The sequence below is a fragment of the Neovison vison genome, chromosome 4, assembly GCF_020171115.1.
Source record: "Neovison vison isolate M4711 chromosome 4, ASM_NN_V1, whole genome shotgun sequence".
Taxonomy (NCBI): Eukaryota; Metazoa; Chordata; class Mammalia; order Carnivora; family Mustelidae; genus Neogale; species Neogale vison.
Window position 1 is genome coordinate 26248472 of NC_058094.1, and position 12788 is coordinate 26261259.

The following is a 12788-nucleotide window of genomic DNA, read 5'->3' on the forward strand; positions in this document are numbered from 1 at the left end:
CCCTCCTCAACTCCTTATGCTGCTCCTTATTTGTATCACTGTCCGTCCTTCTCACAAAAACCTTAATACAGGGGATAACCAAAGAGGATTACTGCACTGTCTTAAATTTTTCCTGGTAATCCCCATCTCAGGAATGATTGTGTGTATCTCTCCAGTGCCCTCTCTTATCCCAGACTCTTCACTGCCTCTGGCCTTGTCCACACCCAGGATCTTCAACCCTTCTTCTTCTACCTCTCAGTACTCCTTCCAGTATAAAGCAGGGTAAACTTCTACCCTTACTTTATTATGCAGAACAATTTAACTGTTTGTTTCTGTGAGCTTCCAAGTGGGTGATGTTGGAGGTTGGGACTGGGGGTGGATTTTGTTTTTCTTTACAAACTTGCAAATTTAGATTTTTTTTCCTTAATCAAGGATTAGTGTTCTCCTAAGAATTCACTCTTTCTCCACCTCCCAGCTGACTCCAGTGGTAGACAACTTTAAAAATAGCTCATTTTCATTATTTTAGATTCAGTTTAAAGCCACACATAAGCATAACATGGTATCACTAGAAAATTAGTTTAAGTTTTATTATTACAAAGTGCATTGTTTTATGAAAAGCACCTCCTGGTTTGCTAATGAGAGTCATTAACCATCATGAAATAAATAAATAACACATGATATCTCTGAGCCCTATGGAGGCGATCTAGAGTTGCCAACTCGGGAAGCAGATTGCAAAGCAGTGCTTATCCTTCATAGCACCGCACTTGTGACTTTTGATTTTATACTTCTGTTTGAAGACACATTTTCTCTGTCCAAATTTTTTAACATGTATGTTCTATCCCTACTAATAGGCCGTTACATGGGCCTCCTTGCTGCTTGCTGATCGTGGGCAGATATCTTCAGAATTCTCTAAAGTGAATTAATGTACATTCTATAACCTGTATTCTAAGTTAAACCATCCCAGACTTCCCTTCCTGATTAAAACAAACAAACAAACAACAACAACAACAACAAAAAACTCAGCAATTTTTATAAACTGTAATGCCAGTTAAATAGACACAAATCCAATTTAATTTTGATAAATATAGTTACTTGGCACTTTTTTACGCTGCTCCTTTCTTATTCTCTTACCTGCTTACTGTGACACAAATCCTTTAAGGTAGGATGGAAGCAAGAGTCACACTGAAAAGGGATTTTCAATGCTAGACTTTGTGCACAGCAACAATAAACAGTTCTGTAGGTCAGCCAGAACAGGCCTGTGGTGAGAAATGATTCCCAGAGTCCAAAGATTTTGTCTTCTTCCTTTGAGCACCACTGAGCCAGACTTGTCAACGGTGCCTCTTTTCTTAATCCCTAAGTCACCCTCTGAAGCAAATTATGAACCTCCTTCACCTGCTTGATACCAATGATACCGATGTGTATATGTATATATATACACACACATACATACACACACGTATATATGAAACTATTCCTTGTTAATTAACTCAAACACGGGAAGAATCAAGAGTTAGAAATACATTAAGAATTATATTGATGTTATTTTCACTATTTTAGAATAGACAGGGCATAGCTATATCGGTATATTTCTTTTGAATTCTACTTTATATAACTAAAATTAATGAAGTCTCTGTTCTTAAAAAATGTTCTACAGAAAAGTTTGGGGGCTTGAGTCCTCTATCTACCTTTCCCTCCTATATACACACACATAACACACACACACACACACACACACCCCCATAAGATTCTTGAGTTGGAGCTATTTGAAAGGAAAATTATATAAATACCCTCCTACATTTCTTCTTTTCTAAAGATCCTTTAAGGGTATGAGATTTTGCTTTAGGCTTCTCCATATCCCATGTGTTTTGTCAGAAAACTGATTCCTTTAAAATAATACACCTCTTAAAGAGCCATCACATGGTTAGGAGTAGCTCAGTCACAAAACAGTGAGCAAGGAGCTTGTTCAAGTTAAAAAATAAACACGAGGTGTATCCATTAGGTTAGAGGTATAAAATAGTCACCTTGAAATTAGAAATATGTACATCTGTCACTTCTTTGTTTACTGACCCTATAATATCTTTGTGTTTCATTTCCCTTATAAGATTGTTTTAAAAACAAGATATCCTCTTTGAAGTATCGAATAAGAATTAAGACTTGAAAAACCTAGTTCCCTTCTGATTTCCAACCAAGCTCTTGTAAGAACGCTGGTTGCTAGCTCTTTAATAGTTTCTGTCATTCTGAGAATACTTTTTCATAGAATTTGGTTCCAAATAAGGAATTGTGTTTTTTACTGAATTAGGTCACTTGCTTTCTTGTACCCAGGAATAATTTAAACTAATTGGGTTAAAATGAAATTTTAAGTAAATACTATAATGAAGATGATAGCATAGCCATTTTCCTATATTCTCAAATATAACAGTTGACTAGATTTAATCTACAGGGATAAAAAACAAAAACAAAAACAAGCAAAACCTAAAAAACATCACAAATATATTAGCCACTATTTGGCTCCTTGAAATTGTCTCAAATACCTTAAGTCAATGAAATCTGAAGAAATTGAATTTCCTATCAAACACAAAGCAAAATAAAAATGCCAAAGAACATATGTGGTTTTTAAACTGCTTATCTCTTACATAGCTGAAAAGTTTACAAGTCTTATTTTCAGACCTGCAGAGGAATTTTGCTTTGTTTCTTCCAACAGTTTCTCAATTTTCTCAATATTCGGCAGTTTCTAAATGAACTCATTCACTATTAATCATCCTAAGCCCATCCTTTTATCCCTTTTCCTGTCCTCAACTCCTAGACCATAACTATCAGTATCACTCTACCAGATAGCCACTTTTTTTTTTAACTTTTAAATTAATGAGGACTATTTCAATTTGGTCAGAATGACTTTGGATTACATCAAGAATGTTTTTAAAAGACAACAAAAGCTGAGTAAGATTAGGCTCAATTTCATTTTTAATATCATCTAGTGGTTCCACAGCATTTGTTTATGATAAACAATAAATTTAATGTCATAAACAAATGAATACTAGATTGAGGCAGTTTATGAGAGATGTATATGACTATCTTGAAACACAAAATGAAAGAAATTAAAATTATTGTGTAAGCCTAATTCATTTCCCTTGTTACTCTAATGTATTTTTATAGTTCCTTAGGGCAAATCTGTGATCATTTTCTTTTTAAGGGTTCACTCCTACTGAACAGTGTTCTCTATATCACCCGTTAATGTTACTATTCTATTAAGAATTGTCTCTTTATGTTTCAATTCAAAGTAATCTCTGACTCTTCTGTGCATTTTAATTTGGTTATTATCAGCTGACTAACTATTCAAGTGAAACTCCAATTTTAATACTACAATAGACTGACTACAAAACAACCAAATAATGGATTCACAATGTACAATCGTCTGATCATTTACTTAAAGGACATAATGTGTTCCTATACATTTCCTATTCTAAATTTTATTTTTGGAAAAGTTATTTTTAGACCAATGCAATATATTCTATATTGCAAAATAAAAACCAAGATAAGCTTATGAAATTCATTCATTTTAATAAGTATATTGCTTAACAGGGTATAAAAGTGGTACAGATTGAAACATATTTCAATTGCACTTTTTAAATAGCATTTAAAATGCTATTTTATTAATAATCTTTTATGCACATTAAAAGTGGCTTTGTGTTGATTGCATTTATAAAATATGCATCTTTTAAGAGAATCGAAAACATTAGCAGTAAGTACCACCAAAAGTCTAAAAATAAAACCAGCCAGTGTAGCATAGCATAATATAGTGGTTAGGGATGGAAAGACTTGATTTGAACTACTTAAGTTCTTCAAGCCTCAGTTTTCTTATCTGAAAAATGAGTATGATAATAGGTTCTAATTTACAGGGTTAGTATGAGCTTTGGATTAATGAATATAGATAAAATATTTATCAGAGCAAGCACTTAGTGAACATCAACTACATCATGGTTATTATCATTACCTACTTATAATTAGGATCACTATTTTGAAGTGAAACTGTACAAAGTTTTTAATGGCCAAAGTAAATTTGTCCAAAAAAAAAAAAAGACCACATTATAAAGCAGAAGTTAGATTTGAAATATATATACAAGTAAGATGAGAATCTGATTAATCAATTAAAGATAAATATGAATCACGTAGTTTTCCATACAATGAAGAAGGTAAAAGAAAGGTGACTCCCAAAATGCTTGGTTAATGAAAAAACCATTTGTTTACTGAGGTTACTCCATATTTGAAAGAAAACTTATTTATAAACAACAAATATATACACATACCTCTTTAATGATAATTTTTCATAAGAATAAGAGTTTACAACTTAGGTATTTGCACATGATGAGGTCTTATATGATATGTATAATATTAGATAAGCTAAAGAAAAATTATAATATAAAATTGTAAAAAGTTTAGTCATTTAAATAGCAATCTAAATTATTGTTTCTCTTATAATGTTATCCTAATAAATATATTTTCACATGTGTCTCTTAATCCTAGATTTCAGACTGAACTGAATTATGATGTTCTGGAAGTGCATGATGGACCAAATCTTCTGTCACCCTTGCTTGGATCCTACAATGGTACACAAGTGCCCCAGTTTCTATTCAGTAGCAGTAATTTTATATACCTTCTATTTACAACAGACAACAGCCGTTCTAATAACGGTTTCAAGATTCATTATGAAAGTAAGTAAAGCCAAAATATTCCCTATTCTCTCTTCCCTACATTTGGTATTATAATTGTATCACTAAAAGAACTCTAAGATTTATTAAGAAGATAAAATTTCTTGACCGATGACAATGTTAACGTTTTGCAAGGTATGTGTTTTAGTAAATTCTGCAAAAGATTTTCCACAATATCTAACAACATCACAAAAGGAAATACTAGGGAAATCTCAGAAGTAGCAGACAACAAATTTTAAACAATGAGTTCATATAGTAGTTTTTTTTTTTTAATTTATTTGACAGAGATCACAAGTAGGCAGAGAGGTAGGCAGAGAGAGAGGAAGGGAAGCAGGCTCCCTGCTATGCAGAGAGCCGGATGTGGGACTTGATCCCAAGACCCTGGGATCATGACCTGAGCCAAAGGCAGAGGCTTTAACCCACTGAGTCACCAAGTTGACCCATGTACTAGATTTTTGTGCACAATTCTGAAAAGCCATTAAAAGTAACAATCAAGGGGGCGCCTGGGTGGCTCAGTGGGTTAAAGCCTCTGCCTTCGGCTCCGGTCATGGTGCCAGGGTCCTGGGATCGAGCCCCGCGGGGGGCTCTCTGCTCAGCGGGGAGCCTGCTTCCTCCTCCCTCTCTCTCTGCCTGCCTCTCTGCCTACTTGTGATCTCTATCTGTCAAATAAAATAAATAAAATCTTTAAAAAAAAAAGTAACAATCAATGTAAGATGTATATGAACATTGACAGTTTCCTTTAACACATACTTCATAAATTTATTCTTTTATATTTTACTCACATTAATTGCACACATTTTCTATTTAAAACATTCAGTTTCATTAGATTGATTTGATTCAGATCAATAGATTTGATCAATGAGCTCATGGGCTTTTAAAATCATAATAAACATATATTCATTACTCTTTTAAAGATTGTATTGTCTATAATATTATTTAATTATATTAACTTCTCTTTTTAGTTAGTTCTTTATAGCATGGGAGTATATTTCCTAAACATTATCGTAAAATATAACAAGAGGATAACAAGAGGATTATTTTGTGTAAAATACTGAAAATTATGTTAACACTGAGAAGTGAAGTACATACATGTATATTCAAATATGACTAACATAACTGATCAAAGACTATATATTAAAATAAGCTATAATTCACAGTGTAATCAGTTTATAATAATCTCATTTAAAAGGTTATAGTTTTATTTAAAACAAATCTAAAATATATCTGATATTTAAAAATAATCTGATTCTGGTGTACACATAGAAATAAGTTTTTTATTTACAAACATTTGTCATACTTATACATGTATGGGCATATTGTATTTGACATATAGATATAAACTCATGCACATATGCATTTGCATCTCAATGTATGTTGCCATGTATCTTTGCATGAAAAGCAGTTTTGATAAAATGGATCTAATAGCACATTTAAGAGGTTTACTGCAAGACATCTTTATATCAAGTACAGTTAGGTATTAAATCACTTCTTATATTCAAGTCTCCTATATCCTCTGCCCCCTCAAGAAAAATTTCTGCATTTGAAATTTATAATTTTATATTCCATATTTGGTGTCTTTTCAATAGATTTGATCAATGGGCTCATGGGCTTTTAAAACCATAATAAACATATATTCATTACTTTTTTAAAGATTGTATTGTCTATAATATTATTTAATTATATTAACTTCTCTTTTTAGTTAGTGCTTTATGGCATGGAAGTATATTTCCTAAACATTATTGTAAAATATAACAAGAAATTAACACACACTCAGGAATGCAAACGAACTGAAGAGCCTTAGTTGAGATTTTTAGTTTATGTATGTCTTGAAGTTGTGTCAGAGTAGTCATTTTTTGAAATATATTTCAAAATTAATTCTTATCAGCAATTAATTCTTATCAATATGTTACAGAAGGGCAGGCACTTTTCCTTTAATCCATTGCTATATTATATACCTAACAAATCACATTTAGTCCCACTCCAACCAAGGTGTGTGGTCTTGATCACATGTCAGACATAAGACAATTTTAAGAATTAAATAAAATCACACATGCAATGTGTTTTTATAATAGTTAACATGCAGTAAGTAATCATTGAATAATAGCTCATATTTTTTTCTTTGAAAACTAATCTGACGAGGAATTAAAATGAGGAGTAAAGCTCAAATGTATCTTTATTATAAAAGAAATTTATATTTCAGACACTTGTTAAAACAATAGATCAGTCTTTTACTATACTGGGGTTTCCTATAAAGCGAGAAAGATTGAGCTCAACTCTGACTACAAGTGGAACTTTATAGCCAAGGAGCAGAGTGTTGGGGGTCAGGGGGGGCAGAATCAGTGGATGGGAAATTGCTAAGAGGAGCAGAAGATTAGAGGTGGGGGATCAACTAAAGCCACCAGGCAGGATTTTTGCTGAAGGCAGGCTAGAGTGAGAAGATATTGAGGGTGGGGAATAAGGAATTTGAGTAGATATCAAGGGAGGGGGACTTTCAGTAAACTGACCCAGGAGGATTGCTGCTAAAACTGGACTATATGGGCTACTGGTGAGGTCCAGTTAAAAGGATTCAGAGGAGCCTGACTAAGTTTATTCAAGATAGAGCGTCTTTGTCACAGTCAGAGAGTTTGTCACCCATAGACTTTTGGTAATGGTGGAAGTTACCATTGGAGGCTAATGATGAAAAAGGCAGAGTGAATGCTGAGAGGTAGAGAGACTATGGTTGATCAAAGACACACTGAATGTTGGTTTGGGTCAAATCTGGCCCAAAGACAGTAAAGTTCTATTTAAATTCAATGATAAGAGATTGCTTTCTCTCATTTTTATTCTATTTAAGATTGTGATTTGATTACTACTGTGAAATAATCTCTAACATCACAAGCCCCTTCTTTTCAGGAACACAAAGAAGCAAAGACCTCTTTTTTGTTATTGCTACTTAGTGAATTCCCCAGCTGGAGGTAACCAAACTATCTTTTTTTAAATGAGCCATTCACAAACCCCCAAATCAGTAGAATGAAATTTTAATTATTATACTAATTAAAACTTTAAATATGAATTTGGAATTTAGTGAATTTCTTTTTCTTTTCTTTTTTTTTTTCCAAATTAAATCCATTAAAAAAGAAGACTTGATTTTTCTGGGAGACCAAAATGTGATGGGAAGGATTATTTGTATGGCTACCACTGCTTGCACTCCAGATTTTCATTGCAACCCTTTGCTGGGGTGCTATTTACCCAACTTGAATTTCTCTCAAAATAGAGAGATTGCAAAAACCATATCAATAACATAAAACTCATAGTTTTCAAAATATATTAGAAATAATAATAATAACAACATGGACTAGAATTTAGGAACATAACCCATTTTTTGTTCCAGTACAGTTATTTTCTCCTCCCCCTCCCAAGAAAAAGTTCTATTTATTATGTTGTACTTTTTAAAATACAAATATAGTTAAGTATTCTTGGAAATATAAATATTATATAAAATAATAAAATTATAAATGGATATGGAACAAATTTGTAGACACAGATACCCATCTCCAAAGACATAATTTTTGTATGCATGTATATATATATATATATATATTTTTTTTTTTTTTTCAACTATGGGAAATGGAAGACATCCAAGAGAAGGTACTATTTAAATAATGGTTGTTGTATTTAAAGTCAGTACATATAGGAGATGTAGAGGAATCAAAGCATTTCCATTACCTTGATTTATTTGCTTGTCAATAATTATGAAATATCTCCTTGGACTTATTCTGTGACTGTAGATGTATACAGTACAGTAAAAGACATGAAATACCTTATCTTATTTTATCTGTCAGTGTAGAGACAAGGACAAATGAAATGACTAAACTTGTACTACTATTCACTGACCTTTACTCTGAATAATCTGAAACTATTAAAATCACTTTTGGAGAATTACATTTGTTTGATTTTGTTTTTACCATGATTTACATTTTATGTGACTTCCTTAAGCCCACACTTCCCTGATTTCTTAAGATTTCATTAAAGAATAGGAGTTTGGGATAAAGAAAAGTTATTTATGGGCTAAGCATCATGACTTGAAGGAGAGGGCATCTAAGCTTGTCTGGTAAAAATTGAGAAGACTTTATAAAGTAAAGGGATGATTGAGTGTATTTGTGGCAGTGAAATAAAATATAAAACGAATAAGGAAACTTAACTTGACTGGTAGGAAAGATGACTACTGAGAAATAGTGGAAATTACAAATAGTATAGTTCAGTTTGGAACTCTTGAATCTCTAGGTGATAACTTTGGACTTCGTGCCATGAAAAGTAGGGTACAAAAACAATGAAATAGCATATTTTAGGGATATATGTGTCCAAAATTATATCCAAGATGAAGGATACTAAAGAGAGGGCAGACATCATTGTTTGTATTACAGAATTGAAGTGATGAAGGCCTTGGGTAGGATAAGAGAAGTAATAAATGACATGGTGCTTTTCAATGAGGACAGATTTTAGACATATTTTGTGGGGGGAAAAACACAATATGAGAGGGATTCAAAGATGAACAAGGATCTCAAAGCCTTGGATACCTTGAAGACAAATGGTCACATTGAGAAGAAGAATATAGCATATTAAAGTAATTGTGTTGAAAAAATAATTTAAAAAAATAATAAAGTAATTGTGTTGAAGATAAGATCTCATTATTTTTTAGTTTCTAATTAAAAACAACACTTAAATGAAGTGGATAAGCTTGATAAATATATTTAAAAATGTATAATTTGTCTCTTTACAAATTGAACTACAATGTTTTTAGTATTTTGTTTAGCTTTGTTTTAAAATTGGATAGCAAATACAAATAAATAGTTTCTCTTGTGAATGTGATTTACTCAGATGTAATTTGAAAATGCTAATTATTATATTTTTGGAATATAAAAGCAACAGTAATTCATTGCTTAAGCCTTTTATTTGGGAAGAGGAATGTAATTATTTATTTTACCTTATATATCAGTTATTAACTTAGGGCATTTTCCACATCCCAGGGACTATTTGGCAGTATCTGGAGACATGGTTTCATGACCTTAGAAGGTAGAGGTCAGGAATGCTGGTAAACGAACTGCAAAGCACAAGACAGCCCCAGGGCAAAGAAAAACTCAACAGGGCCAATGTTGGGAAACCACATCTTATATTAAGAGAAGAGCATTTTCAGGGTGTGGTTTAAGCTAGACATTGTAAATCACAAGGAAGGTTTTCATCAGAAGACACCAGGTACAGGACAGACTGTTGAAAATCCCAAGTAGCCACTGGAGCAGTTGTACTCCTTTACTTAGAAAGGTACTGGCACTCATACTTTCATATATCCGTACCTATTTATACCTACACAATTTTTTAAAGATTTATTTATTTGGGAGAGAGAGAGAGAACAAGGGGCGGGGCAGAGGAAAAGGGAAGAAGGGAGGGAGAGAATCCCAAGCAGATTCCCCATTGAGCCCAGAGCCTGACCTGAGGCTCAATCCCAGGACCCTGAGATCATGACCTGAGCCAAAGTCAAAAGTCAGCCACTTTCCTGACTCAGCCACCCCGGTGCCCCTTTATCTATATAATTTATACCAGTATAAAGTTTGATAATTATACATTTTCATCAGGTTCTTACATAACTAAGTGATCTGAACATGGGCTTTGTGAGTAAAAAATGTCAAAAAAAATTTGTTAAGACAATTGTTGGTTGTTTAAATAAAGCTATGGGCACATTAACTTATTTGTGAAAATCATAACTCACAGTCCTTTCAAGAAATAGGAATCAATTTTGGCAACTTTGAATCCATCAAACTTACTCTCTCTCATATTCTCTTTGTTTTCTAGGTGTTACAGTCAACACTTACTCTTGCTTGGACCCTGGCATTCCTGTACACGGCCGTCGCTATGGTCACGATTTCTCCATAGGTTCTACTGTTTCCTTTAGCTGTGATCCGGGATACAGGCTGAGCCATGAAGAGCCTCTTCTGTGTGAAAAAAACCACTGGTGGAGTCATCCACTCCCAACCTGTGATGGTAAGAATGAATTCAATTTGCAAATAAGCTGATTTATAAACCAAAAAGAAGTTAATGCAATATTTATAAAATATGAGGCTTAATACAACTATAAATATTTCATATTTTAAGGTTATCTTGAATTTTGGTAATTTTCTTATTAGACCACTAATAAAGAAAATTTTAAAATGTATTATATGTCAACAATACTTCAAAAAGAAGAAAAAAAAAAGATGGACAACCAGCCAAACTTACCCTATGCCTAAAGATGGTACCTATAGTTTCAAAATGTGCTGAGGTAACCAGTTAAAGCACATATTGTGTACTTGGACCTTTGACAAAGCAGGATTGAAAAATGTCAGATTGGTATCAAGGAATGCACAGAAGGGATAGAACATTACCTCTAAAACTGAAAGGCAAAATGTATCAGTCCAAATTCGGCCCTGTGGTGGTAAATTCTTGGTTGTGATGAATATTCTACCAGTGTCCTTACCTCTTCTTTGTTTCAATGGAAAGTAAGTCAGAAACCCTCCATTTTTCAGAAAACTCATGTGAAAATACAGTGGAAAAAACTGCTTCTGTAAGTTTGAATAGTGCTTTCATACTTGCTTTATCACAAAACACACACAACGTAAGTCTATGCATTATCTGATCCTGGGCTTTACTTTTTAGTTATAACACTATTTCCAAGTTCTGCACTTATTCTTGTTCAAAGGAGAAGACCATGTTATGATTAAATTTTCAAATACTGTCACCATTTGCCACCATTTTTTCAGCTTCAGGCCAATTTGTTTTTGTAACAAGGTTTAAAGGAATCATCAGCACATCTTCCTTGTATGTGGTACAATACTATTTATAATAGTCAGCATTCTTGCGATTTTAACTGACAGAATCCCAGCTGTAACTGGTTTTAAAAAATAAAAGAGGAATTTGTTGTTTATTCAAACCTTAGAAAAGGCAGGGGTGGTGCACTTCTCATTGCTAATTATAACATGAATTCAAACCTTTTAAAGGCTCTATCCATTTTCTACCTAGGCTTTTTCTCTGTGTCTTGACATAATTCTCTTAATTGCAGCCAGGCTGGTTCTCCACCAGGCAGTGGAAAATACACTCGTAGGAACATACAGACTTATAGTCTCATATTTCCAGGTTTAGATAAGAATTAGAGTTCTTCCATGTTCCAAGTAGAAAAATCACAGGAAAGTTTTCTGATTAGTCCATACCTGAACCAGTTCTTGTAGTAAAGGACAACAGCCCACTACAATTCTCCTTGTCCAGGTCATATGTCTATCCATTTCTATGTTGAGACTAAAGATAGTGTTGGTGTATAGATGTTTAGTTAATGGATATTATGTGCTACTTGGAATATGTGACTGAAAGATGATATATTATCCTTTTTGCTACCAGTTCTGTCAGATGGAAGGAGTACTTTGAACTCAGTTCTCTTTTCTGTATACTTAGGTTTCTGAGTATTTAAATTCATCTGGTTTCACTATTGACCAAGGAAGCTTGAACCTCAAGTCAGAAATGGTTCAGTTAGATTCTGTGCTATTTAGTACATTTGATTTATCTTTTTTTTTTTTTTCGCTCTTTAAAAAAAATTTTCTAATTTTGAGAGAAAAAGACTGTGTGCATGCAAGCAGGGAGAGGGGCAAAGAGAGAGAGAGAGAGAGAGAAGGAAACTTAAGCAGACTCCATGCTGAGCTTGGAGAGAGAGAGAGAGAGAAGGAAACTTAAGCAGACTCCATGCTGAGCTTGGAGTTCAATGCGGGCTCAGTCTCATGACCCATGAGATCATGACCTGAGCTGAAACCAAGAGTCCCACCCTTAATCTACTAAGCCACACAAGCACCCCTCATACCCTATCTTTTGTGACAGAGTAACACTTCTCATACCACTTATGCTTTTCCTTATAGTATTTTCCACTCCCTAATACCTTTATATATTTACTGTTCACTTTTCAACCAGGATGTCGGTTCTATATGGCAGGAACTTTGTTAAGTTTACTATTATGTCCTCAGTGCCAAGAGCAGATCCTGTCACACAGCTGGTACTCAATAAATTTGTATTGAATGAAAGAACAAATGAAATGTACTTCCCAGTCTTTTG

General features: G+C 33.4%; 1 protein-coding gene across 1 annotated transcript in view; it reads left to right on the top strand.

Moving 5' to 3' along the window:
• CSMD3 (CUB and Sushi multiple domains 3) overlaps window positions 1-12788 on the top strand; it is a 1253935-nt gene that overhangs the window by 835353 nt on the left and 405794 nt on the right. The window contains exons 18-19 of the mRNA XM_044245069.1: window positions 4501-4688; window positions 10512-10700. Of these exons, the coding sequence (XP_044101004.1) occupies window positions 4501-4688; window positions 10512-10700 (377 nt within the window). The remainder of the gene's footprint in view (window positions 1-4500; window positions 4689-10511; window positions 10701-12788) is intronic.